Raw genomic sequence first — 22,141 nt, 5'->3', positions numbered from 1 at the left:
TGTGGGTGAGGTGTCAATCAAGCAGGCGTATTTGTCCTGGATGTTATCGAGCTTCTTTATAGAGACAAAGTCAAAGATGCAAGATGATGCTTTGAATGAGAGCATTTGCAGTTAATTAAGTCTTTACAGATCCAGAGAGAGGGGTAATCCCAGGTTAAAGAGCTGTGAATTGTCTCAGGCCAGGACAGTTGGTAGGATTTTGCAATGTCAGGCCAGATGGTGGGGAGTGAATATAATGCAACATGAACCCAAGGTCCCGGTCGAACCCGTACTCATGTGTGCGGAACTTGGCTATAAGTTTCTGCTCGGCGATTCAGGACGTGCGATTACGCAGAGTTGCAATTCACACCTCTTTAACCTGGGGTCACCCCCCTCTCTGGCTCTGTAAAGACTTAATTACCTGCAAATGCTCGCATTCAAAGTATCGTCTTGCATCTTTGACTTTGTCTATATAAATGTTTCTGGAACCAACCTCTTCATTCACCTGAGGAAGGAGCAGTGCTCCGAAAGCTAGTGTTTGAAACAAATCTGTTGGACTTTAACCTGGTATTGTAAGACTTCTTACTGTGCTCACCCCAGTCCAATGCCGGCATCTCCACATCATCATCAAAAGACAAGGACAGCTGGTTAGATTCTCTCATATTGGAGACAGTCATTGCCCGGGATTTGTCCAGCACAAATGTTACTTTCAACTTATTGGCCCAATGCTTCAATGTTGTCCAGGTTTTACTGCACATGGGCATGGACTGCTTCAGCATCTGAAGAATTGCGAATGGTACTGAACATTGTGCAGTCCATCAGCAAACATCCCAATGCTGTCCTTATTATGGAGGGAAATTGATCAAACAGCTAAAGATTGTTGAGTCTAGACCAGGCATTTTCAAAGTCGGGGTCGCGACCCACGGGTGTTGGGAGGGTCGCGGAGTCGTCCATCGCAGCGCTCCCATTGCGCAAGTTCGCACGCAACAGCCGGCTTTTAACAATGCCGGTTTTGAGTGGCCTTCAAAATGACACCCGCAACCATATAAAAAAATGTGGGCGCACTGCGCATGCGTGCCCACTCATCGGTGCGCATGCGCAGAACCACCGTGGTCAGAGAGGGAGAGAGAGGGACGGAGTCAGAGAGCGAGAGAGATGGAGTCAGAGAGAGAGAGACTGAGTCAGAGAGAGAGACGGAGTCAGAGAAATGAAATGAAATGAAAATCGCTTATTGTCACAAGTAGGCTTCAAATGAAGTTACTGTGAAAAGCCCCTAGTCGCCACATTCCGGCACCTGTTCGGGGAGGCTGGTACGGGAATTGAACCGTGCAGCTGGCCTGCCTTGGTCTACTTTCAAAGCCAGCGATTTAGCCCTGTGCTAAACCAGAGAGAGAGAGAGACGGAGTCATAGAGAAAGAGAGAGACGGAATCAGAACGTGAGAGAGAAAAACGCAGTCAGAGAGAGAGAGAGAGAGAGGGAGCCAGAGAGAGAGAGAGAGAGACAGATGGACAGACAGAGAGACGGACAGACAGACAGACAGACAGAGAGACGGACGGACGGACAGACAGACAGACAGAGACGGACGGACGGACAGACAGACAGACAGAGAGAGAGACGGACGGACAGACAGACAGACAGACAGAGACAGACAGACAGAGACGGACAGACAGACAGACAGAGAACCGAACAGCCGGACGGAGGGGCGGGCGGGCAGAGGGGCGGGCGGGCAGAGGGGCGGGCGGGCAGAGGGGCGGGCGGGCAGAGGGGCGGGCGGGCAGAGGGGCGGGCGGGCAGAGGGGCGGGCGGGCAGAGGGGCGGGCGGGCAGAGGGGCGGGCGGGCAGAGGGGCGGGCGGGCAGAGGGGCGGGCGGGCAGAGGGGCGGGCGGGCAGAGGGGCGGGCGGGCAGAGGGGCGGGCGGGCAGAGGGGCGGGCGGGCAGAGGGGCGGGCGGGCAGAGGGGCGGGCGGGCAGAGGGGCGGGCGGGCAGAGGGGCGGGCGGGCAGAGGGGCGGGCGGGCAGAGGGGCGGGCGGGCAGAGGGGCGGGCGGGCAGAGGGGCGGGCGGGCAGAGGGGCGGGCGGGCAGAGGGGCGGGCGGGCAGAGGGGCGGGCGGGCAGAGGGGCGGGCGGGCAGAGGGGCGGGCGGGCAGAGGGGCGGGCGGGCAGAGGGGCGGGCGGGCAGAGGGGCGGGCGGGCAGAGGGGCGGGCGGGCAGAGGGGCGGGCGGGCAGAGGGGCGGGCGGGCAGAGGGGCGGGCGGGCAGAGGGGCGGGCGGGCAGAGGGGCGGGCGGGCAGAGGGGCGGGCGGGCAGAGGGGCGGGCGGGCAGAGGGGCGGGCGGGCAGAGGGGCGGGCGGGCAGAGGGGCGGGCGGGCAGAGGGGCGGGCGGGCAGAGGGGCGGGCGGGCAGAGGGGCGGGCGGGCAGAGGGGCGGGCGGGCAGAGGGGCGGGCGGGCAGAGGGGCGGGCGGGCAGAGGGGCGGGCGGGCAGAGGGGCGGGCGGGCAGAGGGGCGGGCGGGCAGAGGGGCGGGCGGGCAGAGGGGCGGGCGGGCAGAGGGGCGGGCGGGCAGAGGGGCGGGCGGGCAGAGGGGCGGGCGGGCAGAGGGGCGGGCGGGCAGAGGGGCGGGCGGGCAGAGGGGCGGGCGGGCAGAGGGGCGGGCGGGCAGAGGGGCGGGCGGGCAGAGGGGCGGGCGGGCAGAGGGGCGGGCGGGCAGAGGGGCGGGCGGGCAGAGGGGCGGGCGGGCAGAGGGGCGGGCGGGCAGAGGGGCGGGCGGGCAGAGGGGCGGGCGGGCAGAGGGGCGGGCGGGCAGAGGGGCGGGCGGGCAGAGGGGCGGGCGGGCAGAGGGGCGGGCGGGCAGAGGGGCGGGCGGGCAGAGGGGCGGGCGGGCAGAGGGGCGGGCGGGCAGAGGGGCGGGCGGGCAGAGGGGCGGGCGGGCAGAGGGGCGGGCGGGCAGAGGGGCGGGCGGGCAGAGGGGCGGGCGGGCAGAGGGGCGGGCGGGCAGAGGGGCGGGCGGGCAGAGGGGCGGGCGGGCAGAGGGGCGGGCGGGCAGAGGGGCGGGCGGGCAGAGGGGCGGGCGGGCAGAGGGGCGGGCGGGCAGAGGGGCGGGCGGGCAGAGGGGCGGGCGGGCAGAGGGGCGGGCGGGCAGAGGGGCGGGCGGGCAGAGGGGCGGGCGGGCAGAGGGGCGGGCGGGCAGAGGGGCGGGCGGGCAGAGGGGCGGGCGGGCAGAGGGGCGGGCGGGCAGAGGGGCGGGCGGGCAGAGGGGCGGGCGGGCAGAGGGGCGGGCGGGCAGAGGGGCAGGCGGGCAGAGGGGCAGGCGGGCAGAGGGGCAGGCGGGCAGAGGGGCAGGCGGGCAGAGGGGCAGGCGGGCAGAGGGGCAGGCGGGCAGAGGGGCAGGCGGGCAGAGGGGCAGGCGGGCAGAGGGGCAGGCGGGCAGAGGGGCAGGCGGGCAGAGGGGCAGGCGGGCAGAGGGGCAGGCGGGCAGAGGGGCAGGCGGGCAGAGGGGCAGGCGGACAGAGGGGCAGGCGGACAGAGGGGCAGGCGGACAGAGGGGCAGGCGGACAGAGGGGCAGGCGGACAGAGGGGCAGGCGGACAGAGGGGCAGGCGGACAGAGGGGCAGGCGGACAGAGGGGCAGGCGGACAGAGGGGCAGGCGGACAGAGGGGCAGGCGGACAGAGGGGCAGGCGGACAGAGGGGCAGGCGGACAGAGGGGCAGGCGGACAGAGGGGCAGGCGGACAGAGGGGCAGGCGGACAGAGGGGCAGGCGGACAGAGGGGCAGGCGGACAGAGGGGCAGGCGGACAGAGGGGCAGGCGGACAGAGGGGCAGGCGGACAGAGGGGCAGACGGACAGAGGGGCAGAGGGAAAGTGGGACAGAGGGAAAGTGGGACAGAGAGACAGACAGACAGAGACATGGCCACCAATGATGTAGCCATTAAGATTAGAATGCTCAAGAGATTAGATCTGGAGGAATGCAAATATGTCAACACGTTCTGCGGCTGGAATAAATTACAGAAGTAGACAGGGGACAATGCAAGAATTCGAAAAAAAGGTTGAGAATTTTAAAATCAAGGTTTTACCGGGAGCCAATGTAGGTGATAAACACAGAGCTGGTGGAGAACAGGACCATCGGGGGAGTTAGGTTTTAGATGAACTCAAGTTTGTGGTGTAAGATGGGAGGTCAAACAGGAATATATTGAAATAGTCATGCATAGAGGTAGCAAAGTCATGGATAAGGGCTTCAGCAGATAAGGAGAGGCAGGGTCACAGTTGAGTATTGTTTGAGAGGTGGAAATAGATGGCCTCAGTGATGCCATATGGTTAACTCTTAATTGCCCGCTAAGTAGCCCAGTACATCACTCAGTTGTATCAAACAGTTGTTCATGAAGGCATGACACCACCTTCAAATTGGGGTGCTCAATGAATGCCAACCTGACACACGTCGAGAATGGAAAAGTATAATCTTGTGCTCCCAGGTCGATGCAAGCATTGATGTGTCTTTGCTTTCAACTTGACACATTTTGCCGCGATATTCCTTGGGGGAAAAAATGTGAAAAGCTGAATTTTTTTTCATTCTCTCCCTTTTTGAAGCTGTTAAGGATTTCACTAATTTCAGTTGTGAACTCCGAGGAATAGTTATTTTGGTTACAAAGCCGTCTCTGAAGTAATTTAAAACAGCGCCGAATGATTGTCAGCTGTCCAGCTGCGAACATGGAAAGGTGACATCTGGTTCACTGCATTTTTAGCTAATACTTTCCTTCGTCTTACTGCCAGTAGATCGAGGCTGAGAAAGTTTGAGTAAGATAAACTCCCTTTACAACCTGGAGCACTCCAGCCACTAAAGCTGGTAAAAGTTTTACAAGACTTCTTTTTCCCATCATCAACGAGACATTGGGGGGGGGGGGGGGGGGGGGGAGTAGAAAGAAAACAAGACGCGTGAGGCTGGCATAGCGAGCGTCTAAAAGTGCGCAAGTGAGCGAGCAAGATTGAGCAAGAGTGAGCAAGTCTGTGCACAACTGTGTGCGAGTGAGCAAGATTGTGCACAACTGTGTGCGAGTGAGCAAGACTATGCACAACTGTGTGCACGTGAGAAAGACTGCACAAGTGTGCGTGGGTTTCCTCCGGGTGCTCCGGTTTCCTCCCACAGTCCAAAGATGTGCAGGTTAGGTGGATTGGCCATGCTAAATTGCCCTTAGTGTCCAAAATTGCCCTTAGTGTTGGTTGAGTGGGGTTACTGGGTTATGGGGATAGGGTGGTGTGTGCTTGGGTAGGGTGCTCTTTCCAAGAGCCGGTGCAGACTCGATGGGCCGAATGGCCTCCTTCTGCACTGTAAATTCTATGAAAACTGTGTGCAAGTGAGCAAGACTGCACAACTGTGTGCGAGTGAGCAAGATTGTGCACAACTGTGTGCAAGTGAGCAAGACTGTGCACAACCGTGCATGAGTGAGCAAGACTGTGCACAACAGTGTGCAAGTGAGCAAGACAGTGCACAACTAGGTGCGATTGAGCAAGACTGCACAACTGTGTGCAAGTGAGCAAGACTGGCACAAATGTGCGCGAGTGAGCAAGACTGCATGACTGTGTGCGAGTGAGCAAGACTGCACGACTGTGTGCGAGTGAGCAAGACTGCACGACTGTGTGCGAGTGAGCAAGACTGCACGACTGTGTGCGAGTGAGCAAGACTGCACGACTGTGTGCAAGTGAGCAAGACTGTGCGAGTGAGCAAGACTGTGCACGACTGTGTGCGAGTGAGCGAGACTGTGCACGACTGTGTGCGAGTGAACGAGACTGTGCACGAGTGAACGAGACTGTGCACGACTGTGTGCGAGTGAACGAGACTGGGCAGAACTGTGTGCAAGTGAGCGAGAGTGAGTGTGTGCGAGAGTGAATGAAATGAAAATCACTTGTCACAAGTAGGCTTCAAATGAAGTTACTGTGAAAAGCCCCTAGTCGCCATATTCCAGCGCCTGTTCGGGGAGGCTGTTACGGGAATTGAACCGTGCTGCTGGCCTGCCTTGGTCTGCTTTCAAAGCCAGCGATTTAGCCCTGTGCAAAACAGCCCCTAAAGAGAGTGACATAGTGGCATGGACATTTAGAAGGCATTCAATAGTGCCACATGTCAAACTGGCAAGAAAAGTTAAAAGTGCATGGAATAAAAGGGACGGCAGCAACGTCGATACAAAATTGGCTGAACAATAAGAAGCAGAGAGTAACGTTCGATGGATATTTTTAGGACTTGTGGAACGTTTGTAGTGGTGACCCTCAAGTATCTGTATTGGGGCCCTTGCTTTTTCTAATATATATTAATGATCTAGCTCTTGGGTGCACAAAGGACGATATCAAAGATTGTGGATGATACAAAACTTGGAATTATTGTAAACTGTGAAGAGGACAATGGGGAACTTCAAAAAGGACATAGACAAGTTGGTGGAATGGGCAGAGAGGTGGCAGATGCAGTTGAATGTGAAGAAGTCTGAGGTGATGCATTTTGGTAGGAAGAGCATGGACAGGCAATATAAAACAAGCAGTAAAATTCTTAAGGGGAGGACTAGAAGTCCAGAGACCCAGGCTAATGCTGTGGCGGACCTGGGTTCACTTCCCACCACGGCAGGTGGTGAAATTTGAATTCAATAAAAATCTGGAATTAAAAGTCAAATGATGACGATGAAACCATTGTCAATTGTTGTAAAAACCCATTTGGTTCCGAGGGAAGAAAACCTGCCGTCATTACCCGGTCTGGCCTACATGTGACTCCAGACCCACAACATTGTGGTTGACTGTTAGCTGCCATTCAGCTCAAGGCGGTTAGTGACGGGCAACAAATGACACATCCCACAACAGAATAAAGGGAAAAAAGCAGCAGAGGGTCCTGGGTATATTTGTGCAAATGTCATTGAAGGTGGCAGGACAGGTGGCAAAGAGCAGTTGAAAAACCGTACAGTATCCTGGGCTTTGTTAATAGGGACATAGGTTAACATGAGTTAGTCTTCAGCTGGAATACGGTGTACAGTAAATACCGATGAGAAATATTTATCAAGTATCTCACTCAGCTCTTGTGGATCCGCACATAGATGACCTTATAGAACCTGGAGGCCCTACTCTCTCCCTGGTTACTCTTTTGACCTGTATGTTGTTGTAGAAGCTCTCTGGATTCTCCTTTGCCTTATCTGCCAAAGCGGCGTCGAAGGGGAGGGCGGATGGAGCGCCGGCGAAGGCCGGGGCGGGGAGAGCAAGGCGCGCGGGGAGAGCAAGGCGCGCGGGGAGAGCAAGGCGCGCGGGGAGAGCAAGGCGCGCGGGGAGAGCAAGGCGCGCGGGGAGAGCAAGGCGCGCGGGGAGAGCAAGGCGCGCGGGGAGAGCAAGGCGCGCGGGGAGAGCAAGGCGCGCGGGGAGAGCAAGGCGCGCGGGGAGAGCAAGGCGCGCGGGGAGAGCAAGGCGCGCGGGGAGAGCAAGGCGCGCGGGGAGAGCAAGGCGCGCGGGGAGAGCAAGGCAGGCGGGGAGAGCCGGCGCGAGGGGAGAGCCGGCGCTCGGGGAGAGCCGGCGCGCGGGGAGAGCCGGCCTGCGGGGAGAGCCGGCCTGCGGGGAGAGCCGGCCTGCGGGGAGAGCCGGCCTGCGGGGAGAGCCGGCCTGCGGGGAGAGCCGGCCTGCGGGGAGAGCCGGCCTGCGGGGAGAGCCGGCGCACGGGGAGAGTGTGGGAGGGTGCGTATGTGAGTAGTGTGCCCGAGTGAGCACACGCAACGGAGCGCAAGCGATAGAGCCCGCGAGTGAGAGAGACAGAGCGAGTCAGAGACAGAAGGCGAGTTAGTGTGAGAAGGAGCGAGTGAGCGAGAGAAAGAGTGTGAATGAGCAAGAGAAATAATAATCGCTTGTCACATGTAGGCTTCAATTAGCTTCCTGTGAAAAGCCCCTAGTCGCCACATTCTGGCGCCTGCTCAGGGAGGCCGGTACGGGATTTGATCCCGCGCTGCTGGCATTGTTCTGCATTACAAGCCAGCTGTTTAGCCCACTGTGCTAAACCAGCCCCAGATACAGAGTGCGAGTGAACGAGAGAAAGAGTGCGAGTGAACGAGAGAAAGAGTGCGAGTGAACGAGAGAAAGTGTGCGAGTGAATGAGAGCGCGCGAGTTAGAGAGAGCGCGCGAGTTAGAGAGAGCCCGCGAGGGAGAGAGAGCCCGCGAGGGAGAGAGAGCCCGCGAGGGAGAGAGAGCCCGCGAGGGAGAGAGAGCCCGCGAGGGAGAGAGAGCCCGCGAGGGAGAGAGAGCCCGCGAGGGAGATAGCGCGCGCGAGGGAGAGAGCGCGCGCGAGGGAGAGAGAGCGCGCGAGGGAGAGAGCGCGCGCGAGGGAGAGAGAGCGCGCGAGGGAGAGAGAGCGCGCGAGGGAGAGAGAGCGCGCGAGGGAGAGAGAGCGCGCGAGGGAGAGAGAGCGCGCAAGGGAGAGAGCGCGCGAGGGAGAGAGAGCGCGCGAGGGAGAGAGAGCGCGCGAGGGAGAGAGAGCGCGCGAGGGAGAGAGAGCGCGCGAGGGAGAGAGAGCGCGCGAGGGAGAGAGAGCGCGCGAGGGAGAGAGAGCGCGCGAGGGAGAGAGAGCGCGCGAAGGAGAGAGAGCGCGCGAGGGAGAGAGAGCGCGCGAGGGAGAGAGAGCGCGCGAGGGAGAGAGAGCGCGCGAGGGAGAGAGAGCGCGCGAGGGAGAGAGCGCGCGCGAGGGAGAGGGAGCGCGCGAGGGAGAGAGCGCGCGCGAGGGAGAGGGAGCGCGCGAGGGAGAGAGCGCGCGCGAGGGAGAGAGAGCGCGCGAGGGAGAGAGAGCGCGCGAGGGAGAGAGAGCGCGCGAGGGAGAGAGAGCGCGCGAGGGAGAGAGAGCGCGCGAGTGAGAGAGAGCGCGCGAGGGAGAGAGAGCGCGCGGAGAGAGAGCGCGCGAGGGAGAGAGAGCGCGCGAGGGAGAGAGAGCGCGCGAGGGAGAGAGAGCGCGCGAGGGAGAGAGAGCGCGCGAGGGAGAGAGAGCGCGCGAGGGAGAGAGAGCGCGCGAGGGAGAGAGAGCGCGCAAGGGAGAGAGCGCGCGAGGGAGAGAGAGCGCGCGAGGGAGAGAGAGCGCGCGAGGGAGAGAGAGCGCGCGAGGGAGAGAGAGCGCGCGAGGGAGAGAGAGCGCGCGAGGGAGAGAGAGCGCGCGAGGGAGAGAGAGCGCGCGAAGGAGAGAGAGCGCGCGAGGGAGAGAGAGCGCGCGAGGGAGAGAGAGCGCGCGAGGGAGAGAGAGCGCGCGAGGGAGAGAGAGCGCGCGAGGGAGAGAGCGCGCGCGAGGGAGAGGGAGCGCGCGAGGGAGAGAGCGCGCGCGAGGGAGAGGGAGCGCGCGAGGGAGAGAGCGCGCGCGAGGGAGAGAGAGCGCGCGAGGGAGAGAGAGCGCGCGAGGGAGAGAGAGCGCGCGAGGGAGAGAGAGCGCGCGAGGGAGAGAGAGCGCGCGAGGGAGAGAGAGCGCGCGAGGGAGAGAGAGCGCGCGAGTGAGAGAGAGCGCGCGAGGGAGAGAGAGCGCGCGGGAGAGAGAGCGCGCGAGGGAGAGAGAGCGCGCGAGGGAGAGAGAGCGCGCGAGGGAGAGAGAGCGCGCGAGGGAGAGAGAGCGCGCGAGGGAGAGAGAGCGCGCGAGGGAGAGAGAGCGCGCGAGGGAGAGAGAGCGCGCGAGGGAGAGAGAGCGCGCGAGGGAGAGAGCGCGCGCGAGGGACAGAGCGCGCGCGCGAGGGACAGAGCGCGCGCGCGAGGGACAGAGAGCGCGCGAGGGAGAGAGAGCGCGCGAGGGAGAGAGAGCGCGCGAAGGAGAGAGAGCGCGCGAGGGAGAGAGAGCGCGCGAGGGAGAGAGAGCGCGCGAGGGAGAGAGCGCGCGCGAGGGAGAGAGAGCGCGCGAGGGAGAGAGAGCGCGCGAGGGAGAGAGAGCGCGCGAGGGAGAGAGAGCGCGCGAGGGAGAGAGAGCGCGCGAGGGAGAGAGAGCGCGCGAGGGAGAGAGAGCGCGCGAGGGAGAGAGCGCGCGCGAGGGAGAGAGCGCGCGCGAGGGAGAGAGAGCGCGCGAGGGAGAGAGAGCGCGCGAGGGAGAGAGAGCGCGCGAGGGAGAGAGAGCGCGCGAGGGAGAGAGAGCGCGCGAGGGAGAGAGAGCGCGCGAGGGAGAGAGAGCGCGCGAGGGAGAGAGAGCGCGCGAGGGAGAGAGAGCGCGCGAGGGAGAGAGAGCGCGCGAGGGAGAGAGAGCGCGCGGAGAGAGAGCGCGCGAGGGAGAGAGAGCGCGCGAGGGAGAGAGAGCGCGCGAGGGAGAGAGAGCGCGCGAGGGAGAGAGAGCGCGCGAGGGAGAGAGAGCGCGCGAGGGAGAGAGAGCGCGCGAGGGAGAGAGAGCGCGCGAGGGAGAGAGAGCGCGCGAGGGAGAGAGAGCGCGCGAGGGAGAGAGAGCGCGCGAGGGAGAGAGCGCGCGCGAGGGACAGAGCGCGCGCGAGGGAGAGAGAGCGCGCGAGGGAGAGAGAGCGCGCGAGGGAGAGAGAGCGCGCGAGGGAGAGAGCGCGCGCGAGGGAGAGAGAGCGCGCGAGGGAGAGAGAGCGCGCGAGGGAGAGAGAGCGCGCGAGGGAGAGAGAGCGCGCGAGGGAGAGAGAGCGCGCGAGGGAGAGAGAGCGCGCGAGGGAGAGAGAGCGCGCGAGGGAGAGAGAGCGCGCGAGGGAGAGAGAGCGCGCGAGGGAGAGAGAGCGCGCGAGGGAGAGAGAGCGCGCGAGGGAGAGAGAGCGCGCGAGGGAGAGAGAGCGCGCGAGGGAGAGAGAGCGCGCGAGGGAGAGAGAGCGCGCGAGGGAGAGAGAGCGCGCGAAGGAGAGAGAGCGCGCGAAGGAGAGAGAGCGCGCGAGGGAGAGAGAGCGCGCGAGGGAGAGAGAGCGCGCGAGGGAGAGAGCGCGCGCGAGGGAGAGAGCGCGCGCGAGGGAGAGAGAGCGCGCGAGGGAGAGGGCGCGCGCGAGGTAGAGGGAGCGCGCGAGGGAGAGGGAGCGCGCGAGGGAGAGAGAGCGCGCGAGGGAGAGAGAGCGCGCGAGGGAGAGAGAGCGCGCGAGGGAGAGAGAGCGCGCGAGGGAGAGAGAGCGCGCGAGGGAGAGAGAGGGAGAGAGCGCGCGCGAGGGAGAGAGCGCGCGCGAGGGAGAGAGAGCGCGCGCGAGGGAGAGAGCGCGCGCGAGGGAGAGAGCGCGCGCGAGGGAGAGAGAGCGCGCGAGGGAGAGAGCGCGCGCGAGGGAGAGAGAGCGCGCGAGGGAGAGAGAGCGCGCGAGGGAGAGAGAGCGCGCGAGGGAGAGAGAGCGCGCGAGGGAGAGAGAGCGCGCGGAGAGAGAGCGCGCGCGGAGAGAGAGCGCGCGGAGAGAGAGCGCGCGCGGAGAGAGAGCGCGCGAGGGAGAGAGAGCGCGCGGAGAGAGAGCGCGCGCGGAGAGAGAGCGCGCGAGGGAGAGAGAGCGCGCGAGGGAGAGAGAGCGCGCGAGGGAGAGAGAGCGCGCGAGGGAGAGAGAGCGCGCGAGGGAGAGAAGCAAGGTTCCCAACTCCCAGGATGTTGATTGTGACAGGTTTGGAAATGGAAATGCCATTAAATGCCATGGAGCGGTGTTTCGATTCTCTCGGAATGTAGTCCAGGTCTCGCTACATTCACGTATGGGCTGCTTCAATGTCTCAGGAGACATGGATGGTACTGAACAGTCAGCAAACATCTGCACACGCGCGAGGGAGAGAGCGTGCGCGAGGGAGAGAGCGCGCGCGAGGGAGGGAGAGCGCGCGAGGGAGGGAGAGCGCGCGAGGGAGGGAGAGCGCGCGAGGGAGGGAGAGAGCGCGCGCGAGGGACAGAGAGCGCGCGAGGGACAGAGAGCGCGCGAGGGACAGAGAGCGCGCGAGGGACAGAGAGCGCGCGAGGGACAGAGAGCGCGCGAGGGACAGAGAGCGCGCGAGGGGGAGCGCACACGCGCGGGGGAGAATGCACACGCGCGAGGGAGAGAGAGCGCGCGAGGGAGAGAGCGCGCGCGAGGGAGGGAGAGCGCGCGAGGGAGGGAGAGCGCGCGAGGGAGGGAGAGCGCGCGAGGGAGGGAGAGAGCACGCGCGAGGGACAGAGAGCGCGCGAGGGACAGAGAGCGCGCGAGGGACAGAGAGCGCGCGAGGGACAGAGAGCGCGCGAGGGACAGAGAGCGCGCGAGGGGGAGCGCACACGCGCGGGGGAGAATGCACACGCGCGAGGGAGAGAGAGCGCGCGAGGGAGAGAGAGCGCGCGAGGGAGAGAGCGCGCGCGAGGGAGAGAGCGCGCGCGAGGGAGGGAGAGCGCGCGAGGGAGGGAGAGCGCGCGAGGGAGGGAGAGCGCGCGAGGGAGGGAGAGCGCGCGAGGGAGGGAGAGCGCGCGAGGGAGGGAGAGCGCGCGAGGGAGACGGAGCGCGCGAGGGAGACGGAGCGCGCGAGGGAGACGGAGCGCGCGAGGGAGACGGAGCGCGCGAGGGAGACGGAGCGCGCGAGGGAGACGGAGCGCGCGAGGGAGACGGTTCGCGCGAGGGAGACGGTTCGCGCGAGGGAGACGGTTCGCGCGAGGGAGACGGAGCGTGCGAGGGAGACGGAGCGCTCGAGGGAGAGAGCGTTCGAGGGAGAGAGAGCGCTCGAGGGAGAGAGAGCGCGCGAGGGACAGAGAGCGCGCGAGGGACAGAGAGCGCGCGAGGGACAGAGAGCGCGCGAGGGACAGAGAGCGCGCGAGGGACAGAGAGCGCGCGAGGGACAGAGAGCGCGCGAGGGACAGAGAGCGCGCGAGGGACAGAGAGCGCGCGAGGGACAGAGAGCGCGCGAGGGACAGAGAGCGCGCGAGGGACAGAGAGCGTGCGAGGGACAGAGAGCAGCAAGGTTCCCAACTCCCAGGATGTTGATTGTGACAGGTTTGGAAATGGAAATGCCATTAAATGCCATGGAGCGATGTTTCGATTCTCTCGGAATGTAGTCCAGGTCTTGCTACATTCACGTATGGGCTGCTTCAATGTCTCAGGAGACATGGATGGTACTGAACAGTCAGCAAACATCTGCACTTTAGGCAGAGGGAAGGTCATTAATGAAGCAGCAGAATATGGTTGGGCCTGGGTCACTGCCCTGAGGAACTCCAGCAGTGATATCTGAGGGCTGAGATAACTGACTTCCACAAGTGACTTGTGCTCGGTATAATTCCAACAAATGGGGAGTTTTCCCCTTGATTTCCATTGACTCTCAGGGAAATCAAGGAGTATGGGCAGGAAAGTGGAGTTGAAACCCAAGATTAGCCATGTGGTGCTGATGGGGGAGCAGGATCAGTGGTTCATATGGTCTATTCCTACATCCTGCGCTCTTGACTTCAATTTTACACGGGCTCCTCGATGTCACACATGATCAAATATTGCCTTGACGTCAAGGGCCCACGCTCACCTCACTTCTGGAATTCAGCTATTTTGTCCACGTTTAGATCGAAGCTGTAATAAGGCCAGGTGCTGAGTGGCCCTGGCAAAACCCTAAATCAGCAAGCAGGTTATTGGTGAGTAAATGCCACTTAATTGCACTGTTAATGATGTCTTCCATCAATGAAATGAAAATCGCTTATTGTCACGAGTAGGCTTCAATGAAGTTACTGTGAAAAGCCCCTAGTCGCCACATTCCGCCGCCTGTTCAGGGAGGCTGGTACGGGAATTGAACCGTGCTGCTGGCCTGCCTTGGTCTGCTTTTTAATAGCCAGCGATTTAGCCCAGTGAGCTAAACCAGCCCCTCAATTTGTTGATGATTGAGAATAGGCAGATGGGGTGGAAATTGGCCGGATTAAATTTTCCTGCTTTTTGTGGGCAGGAAATAACTGAGCTATTTTTCACCTTGCCAGGTAGGTGCCAGTGCATGGGAACAGCTTGGTTAGGGGCCTGGCAAATTCTGGAGCACATGTCTTCAATACTACATCCAGAATGTTGTCTTTGCAGTATCGAGAGCCTTTCCTCAGCCATTTCTTGATATGACATGGGGTGTATTGAATTACTTGAAGAGTGGCACCTGTGATGCTGGGGACCTAGAAAGAAGGCAAAGATGGATCACCCACTTTGTACTTTTGGCTGAAGAAGGTTGCAAATGCTCCATCCTTCTCTTTTGCACCGACATTCTGGGCTCCTGCATTATTGAGGATGGGAATATCTCTGGAGTCTCATCCAGCGAGTTGTTTATTTGCCCACCACCATTCATAACTGGTTGTGGCAGGAATGAAATGTTTTGATCTGATCCGTTGGGCTCTGTCTGTAACTTGATGCTTCTGCTTTTAAGTACGCAATGAGAGTGCGGGCAGGTGAGAGAGAACACAGAGCAGAGGTGGGTATCAGCAAGGGCAAGGGCGAGCATGGACCCAAGTCCCAATGCACTTTTGGCATGCAATCACTGTTGCTTTGTTCGCAAACATAGCAGCCAAGCTGCATGCAGCCAGTTTCTATAGATAGTGATAACATGAATAAGCAGGTAATTTGCTTTGGAAGTATCGGTTAGATCAGGGTTTTCCAAAGTGCCGGTCGTGACCCACATGTGAGCTGCGCGTGGGTGCTGGGAGGGCCAAGGAGCAATCTGTTGCGCCGTTCTCGCGGGAGAAGCACCCAAAGGCCGCTACTGGCATTTTTACTGATAATGACAAATGCTGCTGCATTGAAAAGCAAAGAGATTAGGCTGTGCACAGTTCTCTGGCCAGACACGCCAGCAAAGAGCAGGTCATGCCCTGCACACACACTTGAAATGAAAAATGAAATGAAAATTGCTTATTGTCACAAGTAGCCTTCAAATGAAGTTACTGTGAAAAGCCCCTAGTCGCCACATTCCGGCACCTGTTCGGGGAGGCTGGTACTTGACTCAAGCGCCCTACATGTACGCGTTATTGGTGCCAAATCGCGGAGCAGAGCTGCTTCCATTTTCCAGCTACTGGCAAGGGGACAGTGAAGATGCATCATTTTCTTAAAAGTAAGAAACGGCCAGAGACTGAAATAGATGGCAATGTACCTACTGGACTGGATTTGACAGCAGAATCTGCTGGAGAGGGTTGCTCAGGAGAGTCCAGGGCAGGACAGAGAAGTGCTACTGTTAGCTCTGCACAGAGATCCAGGGCCTCTGGTTAACAGCCTACAATGAAGAACCCTAACTCGGAAACAAAGTAGTATAAAGATAATTTGAGGTATGGTTTTGTCAATTGTGCCCATGCAAATAAGGATGCAAAACTCATGTGTGTTATATGCAGCGAAGTACTGGCAAATGAGAGGAGGAGTTTCAGATTTTGAAAGAGAAATGGTGGGTACAAAATTCTTCTTGAAGTTGAGACCCCAGAATCAGTTATTAACTTACAGCTGACTCCAAATGAGAAGACTACACTGCTGTACCTGACCTGTGATACCACATTAAAAACCCGCCAAAAGCCCATGAGACTTTCACCAGTCTGGAGTAGCATCCCTCAGGAGTATCCAGTGATGAGTATGACAAGCATATTGTTGCGATTGTCCTTCACAACGACCTACATGCGCGAGGTTGGATTTTCCATTCTCACAAAGGTGAAAACGGCACAAAGGAACTGGCTGAAATCTGTACCTGATATGAGCATTGCCCTCTCTTCCATTGAACCGGATTCAAGTGAGATCATGAGGACCAAGCAGGCTCCCCATGTCACATTAAAGGTAAGCGAGCGTGGCATGTGTCGCTAAGGTCGGCCGTGAAGGGTGGCCTACATGGGTCTCGAAGGCCAGCCGGTTGGCAAAAGTGGGTCCCGGGAAAAAAAAGTTTGAAAAACACTGGGTGAGAGGAAGAGCCTTGTTTGGGATGAAGGGATAATCTACTCCACGTCTTCAGGCAGTGCCACGGGTTCCTGAACATTCACCTGAACCAGCAGACAGGGTCTTGGCTTAACGTCCCATCTAGAAAATGGCATATCTGACAGTACAGCACTCCTCAGTAATGCACAGAAGTGTGTATGCTGGTCTAGTGGGAAAATGTAAATGCTGCATTGAAAATTTGGAAGGGAGGAATAATTTGATTCAGAGTAGAGTTTGAGTCTGCATGTTGCGATGTCAAAATCTGAGCACAGTGCTGACACCGATGCTCCATCCAACCTACTCCTCCTACTTCTTATATTCTTTAGTTTTGAATCTTGATCCAACAGCTTCTCTGAAGGTTACAGAAGGAGAGAAAAGCACAAACATTCCAGGCATGGAACCTCATCTACCCAGAAGGGTTCAACCAACTAATTTAATCTGCTATAAACGCTTCAAAACTACTCCCCAATTCCCAATGACATTTCACTCAGTAACGTTTACACCAGCTCCATCAAAGATTGTGGACTTCAAGACCTCTTCAAGATCTGACCATAAATCAAGACAGACACCAATTAGTGAGGGAGTGTAGGGCCTTTCCGATGCAAGAATAAATTGAGGTTTCTTCCCGGGAGCTGAACAGTCAAACGTCCGTGACACTGTTCGAGCAAATGCTCCCAGTATTCAAGTTAACACTTCTCCCTCAGCCATGAAAGGATGGTCATTTATCTAATTGCTTTTTGCGAGATCTTGCGATGTACAAATTGGCTACTGTTTCTGTTTACAGAACAAGTAGAAATGTGTCAGAAAATAATTAATTGGCTGTGAGATGCTTTGGGATACCCTAAGCGTGGGATTAAGGGATACAAGATAAATGCAAATCAACTCTTTCCTAATCAAGTAAAGCTTAAAAATGCTTTTCCATTGCTATTTTCTCGATGACTGGCCCTCCACATATGGCAGTTCCTTGCTCACGGCACCTGAACAGCAATCATGCTCAATGAAACTTTTGGTTATTTCTATCTACATTGATCCCAATAACCTTTAATCTTATTCTGAAACCAGATTTCATCCAGTTTTCGTCTTTTAGGAGTTTAACACAGCTCAGGTGCTTTTTTTGAGAGAGCCATTTCCAGATGTCAACTACCCTACAGGCAAACCTAGTTCTTCTGATCTCTGGTGTTGCTGATCTAAAGCAGATTGTTGCCATTTTGTGATTCAAGGAGGCCCACTACCACTTTGAGAGAACCCGCGGCAGTCAATTAACACAGCGCATAACCCACGAATAAATAAATGTGCACATATTCCAACTTGAAAAACAGTCACAGTGTTCGATCAGTCCCCAATTTGAATCAACAAGGACTAAAATATATGGCGCTTGCTCAGAGGCAATAGTTAGATACATAGGATGCACAGCCTAGAAACAGGCCAGTGCTCAATTGATCCACTAGTGCTTAAGCTCCTTCTGCCCCTCTTCGCCAGGCAACGTGCCTCAATGACTACCGTCCGGTGGCCCTGACTTCAGTCGTAATTAAGTCCTTCACGAGGTTGGTCATGAAGCGCATCACCTCCATCCTCCAAGAACACCTTGAGCCACTGCAATTCGCATACCGCCCCAACCGGTCCACAGCAGACGCCATTTCCCTGGCCCTACACTCATCCCTAGAGCATCTCGACAACAAGGACTCCTACTTATTGACTATAGCTCCGCCTTCAACACCATAATCCCAGCCAAGCTCATATCAAAACTCCAAAACCTAGGACTTGGCTCCTCACTCTGCAACTGGATCCACGACTTTCTGACCCACAGACCACAATCAGTAAAAATAAACAACAACACCTCCTCCACAATAGCCCTCAATACCGGGGCCCCGCAAGGCTGCGTACTTGACCCCCTACTTTACTCCCTGTACACACACGACTGCGTGGCAAAATTTGGTTCCAACTCCTTCTACAAGTTTGCTGACGATACAACCATAGTGGGCCAGATCTCGAATAACGACGAGTCAGAATACAGAAGGGAGATTGAGAGCCTAGTGAAGTGGTGCAGCGACAACAATCTCTCTTCTCAATGCCAGCAAAACAAAAGAGCTGGTCATTGATTTCAGGAAGCAAAGTACTGTACACACCCCTGTCAGCATCAACGGGGCCGAGGTGGAGATGGTTGGCAGTTACAAATTCCTCAGGGTACACATTACCAAAAATCTGTCCTGGTCCATCCACACCGACGCTTCACCAAGAAAGCACAACAGCGCCTATACGTCCTCAGGAAACTAAGGAAATTCGGCATGTCCACATTAACTCTTACCAACTTTTACAGATGCACCATAGAAAGCATCCTATCTGGCTGCATCACAGCCTGGTAAGGCAACTGCTCGGCCCAAGACCGCAAGAAACTTCAGAGAGTCGTGAACACCGCCCAGTCCATCACACGAACCTGCCTCCCATCCATTGACTCCATCTACACCTCCCGCTGCCTGGGGAAAGCGGGCAGCATAATCAAAGACCCCTCCCACCCGGCTTACTCACTCTTCCAACTTCTTCCATCGGGCAGGAGATACAGAAGTCTGAGAACACGCACGAACAGACTCAAAAACAGCTTCTTCCCCACTGTTACCAGACTCATAAACGACCCTCTTATGGACTGGCCTCATGTATGCTTCATCCGATGCCGGTGCTTATGTAGTTACATTGCGGACCTTGTGTTGCCCTACTATATATTTTCTTTTATTTCCTTTTCTTTTCATGTACTTAATGATCTGTTGAGCTGCTCGCAGAAAAATACTTTTTACTGTACCTCGGTACATGTGACAATAAACAAATCCAATCCAATTATCTAACCACGATTTTTTTAAAAAAAAAATTTTTTTGGATGTGGGCTTCGCCGACTAGGCTAGCATTTGTTGCCGATCCCTAATTGCCCTTGATGTGGTAGTGAGCTCCCTTCTTGAACTGCTGTAGTCCATGTGGTGTAGGCTCACCCACAGCGCCATTAGCGAGGGAGTTCCAGGATGTTGACCCAGTGACAGTGAAAGAACAGAGATACGTGTTAAAAGTCAGGATGGTGAGTGACTTGGAGGGGAAGCTCCAGGTGGTGGGGTTCCCAGGTATCTGCTGCCTTTGTCCTGCTAGATGGTAGTGGTCGTGGGTTTGGAAGGAGCCTTGGTGAGTTACTGCAGTGCATCTGGTAGACGGTACACACTGCTGCCACTGTGTGGCAGTGGTGGAGGGATTGAATGTTTGTGGAAAGGGTGTCAATCAAGCGATCTGCTTTGAGCTTCAAGGCGCAAGTCAGGAATGTGATGGAATGCTCTCCACTTGCCTGGATGGATGAGCTTTTTGAGTGTATTTGGAGCTTCACTCATCCAGGCAAGTGGAGAGCATTCTATCACATTCCTGACTTGTGCCTTGAAGATGGTGGACAGGCTTTGGGGAGTCAGGTGGCGAGTTACTTGTCGCAGGATTTCTAGCCTATGACCTGGCCTTGTAGCCACAGTATTTTTTGAATAGTCCAGTTCAGTTTCCGATCAATGGTAACCCCCCAGGGTGTTGATAGGAGAAGGGAGGAATTCAGTGATGGCAATGCCACTGAATATCAAGGGCCCATAGTTTGATTTTCGCTTATTGAAGGTAGTCATTGCCTGGCATATGTGTATAACGTGCCATTTGTCAGTCCAAGTCTGGAGAGTGTCCAGGTCTTGCTGCATTTGCACATGGACGGAGTCGCAAATGGCACTGAACATGGTGTTGACACACAATTGCCTTCAAAATAGCTTGGAAAATAAGTAATTACCTCCTCTTCATCGTCCTCATCTTCAACATCTAAGATTCCAGAATCCTGCTCAGACATTGGGCTGGTATTGTCCACCTCTGCGTCGAAACTAATGCCGCCATCTTTCTTCACTTTCTTTCCAGTTCCGATCTTGTGCTGCTGAGAGACGATGTTATCCAAGTTCCTCTGCTGATGGGCCTAAAATAAAACAGCAGCAATAATACATCTTTAGATCAAGTTTACTGCACATTTTGCTGGCACACGTGCAATATTTGAATGCATTGGACATAAATCGAAGGCCTGGCAGAGCTTCTAATGCGACAAAGCATAAGAAGAGAGCCAGCCCATTACAATCTTCCAAAATGCCTCACAATCTCCAAACTGCTTTATGAAACATGGTCATTGTAATGTGAATAAACAAAGAACAAAGAAAAGTGCAGCACAGGAACAGGCCCTTCGACCCTCCAAGCCTGCGCCGACGATGCTGCCCATCTAAACTAAAATCATCTACACTTCCGGGGTCCGTATCCCTCTTTTCCCATCCTATTCATGTATTTGTCAAGATGCCCCTCAAATGTCACTATCGTCCCTGCTTCCACCACCACCTCCGCCAGCGGGTTCCAGGCACCCACTACCCTCTGCGTAAAAAACTTGCCTCGCACATCTCCTTTAAACCTTGCCCCTCGCACCTTAAACCGATGCCCCCTAGTAATTGACCCCTCTACCCTGGGAAAAAGTCTCTGACTATCCACTCTGACTATGCCCCTCAATTTTGTAGACCTCTATCAGGTCGCCCCTCAACCTCCCTCGTTCCAGTGAGAATAAACAAAGTGTCTTCAACCTCTCCTCATAGCTAATGCTCTCCATACCAGGCATCATCCTGGTAAATCTCTTCTGCACCCTCTCTAAAGCCTCCACATCCTTCTGGTAGTGTGGCAACCAGAATTGAACACTATACCCCAAGTGTGGCCTAACTAAGGTTCTATGCAGCTGCAACATGAATTGCCAATTTTTATACTCAATGCCCCGGCCAATTAAGGCAAGCATGCCGCATGCCTTCTTGACTACCTTCTCCACCTGTGTTGCCCCTTTCAGTGACCTGTGGACCTGTACACCAAGATCCCTCTGACTGTCAATACTCGAAGGTTCTGCCATTCACTGTCTATTCCCTACCTGTATTAGACCTTCCCAAATGCATCACCTCACATTTGTCCGGATTAAACTCCATCTGCCATCTCATCGCCCAAGTCTCCAAAAGATCCAAATCCTGCTGTATCCTCTGATAGTCCTCATCGCTATCCACAATTCCACCAATCTTTGTGTCGTCCGCAAACTTACTAATCAGATCAGTTACATTTTCCTCCAAATCATTTACATATACTACAAACAGCAAAGGTCCCAGCACTGATCCCTGCGGAGCACCACTAGTCACAGCCCTCCAATCAGAAAAGCACCCTTCCATTGCTACTCTCTGGATTCTATGACCGAGCCAGTTCTGTATCCACCTTGCCAGCTCACTCCTGATCCCGTGTGACTTCACCTTTTGTACCAGTCTGCCATGAGGGACCTTGTCAAAGGCCTTACTGAAGTCCATGCCAGTCTGCCATGAGGGACCTTGTTAAAGGCCTTACTGAAGTCCATATAGACAACATCCACTGCCCTACCTGCATCAATCATCTTTGTGACCTCCTCGAAAAACTCTATCAAGTTAGTGGGAATGGAATGAATAGAAAAGACAGCAGCCAATTTGTGCAGCGTCGCTCCACAATCAGCTCTTGAATAAATGCTTAAGTGATCTGTTTTGTCATTGTTTGTTGGTGGATTAATGTTTGCCAGGACAATGGGAGAAATCCTGTGTTCTTATTTGAGAAGTACCATGGAATACGTCCCTGATTAGTGGTAACAATGGGCCTCTGTTTAACTTCTCAAAATTAGGCAGCCTCGCCAGTAAAGCACTTCCTTCACTGTTTCGCTCACGACTGTATTGAAATGTCAGTCTGGGTTATGTGTTCCCGCAAAGGGGCTTGAACAGGTGACTTGCTGCCTCCGGGCAAAACGGTTCGCAATGCGACTGTGGAAACTGAAGTTGACTATTATCCGGATTCTCAACCATTAAAAGGACCAGCTGAGCATTTCAATGGTCAGTGATAATAATAATCTTAATAATAATCTTTTATTCTCGTCACAAGTAGGGTTACATTAACGCTGCAATGAAGTTACTGTGAAAATCCCCTAGTCGCCACACTCCGGTGCTCGTTCGGGTACACAGAGGGAGAATTCAGAATGTCCAATTCACATAACAAGCACGTCTTTCGGGACTGTGGGAGGAAACCGGAGCACCCGGAGGAAGCCCACGCAGTCACGGGGAGAACGTGCAGACTCCACACTGACAGTGACCCAAGCTGGGAATTGGACCTGGGACCCTGGCGCTGTGAAGCAACAGTGCTAACCACTGTGCTACCGTGCCGCCTGGTAGCATGCCTGGCAGATTTGTATCTTTACTGTTCTGCAAACAACTCTCTCTCATTTACAGAAGTCTCAAAAGGAGGACTCCCCTCACTTCAATCTTATTCTCCAAATACAGGCTCATCAAACTCATGCATGGTGTTTGTTACTCTTTTC

The 22,141-nt window shown here is 56.8% G+C and overlaps 1 protein-coding gene across 3 annotated transcripts in view; it reads right to left on the bottom strand.

The window, feature by feature from the left end:
- The window catches only part of exoc6b (exocyst complex component 6B), an 800,313-nt gene that overhangs the window by 491,761 nt on the left and 286,411 nt on the right, over window positions 1–22,141 (bottom strand). For all 3 annotated transcript variants that reach the window (XM_072497736.1, XM_072497737.1, XM_072497738.1), the window contains exon 7: window positions 19,541–19,717. In XM_072497736.1, coding sequence (XP_072353837.1) covers window positions 19,541–19,717 — 177 coding nt within the window. The remainder of the gene's footprint in view (window positions 1–19,540; window positions 19,718–22,141) is intronic.

This window comes from Scyliorhinus torazame, chromosome 3 (genome assembly GCF_047496885.1).
Source record: "Scyliorhinus torazame isolate Kashiwa2021f chromosome 3, sScyTor2.1, whole genome shotgun sequence".
Taxonomy (NCBI): domain Eukaryota; kingdom Metazoa; phylum Chordata; class Chondrichthyes; order Carcharhiniformes; family Scyliorhinidae; genus Scyliorhinus; species Scyliorhinus torazame.
This window is presented reverse-complemented; position numbering and strand designations above follow the sequence as displayed.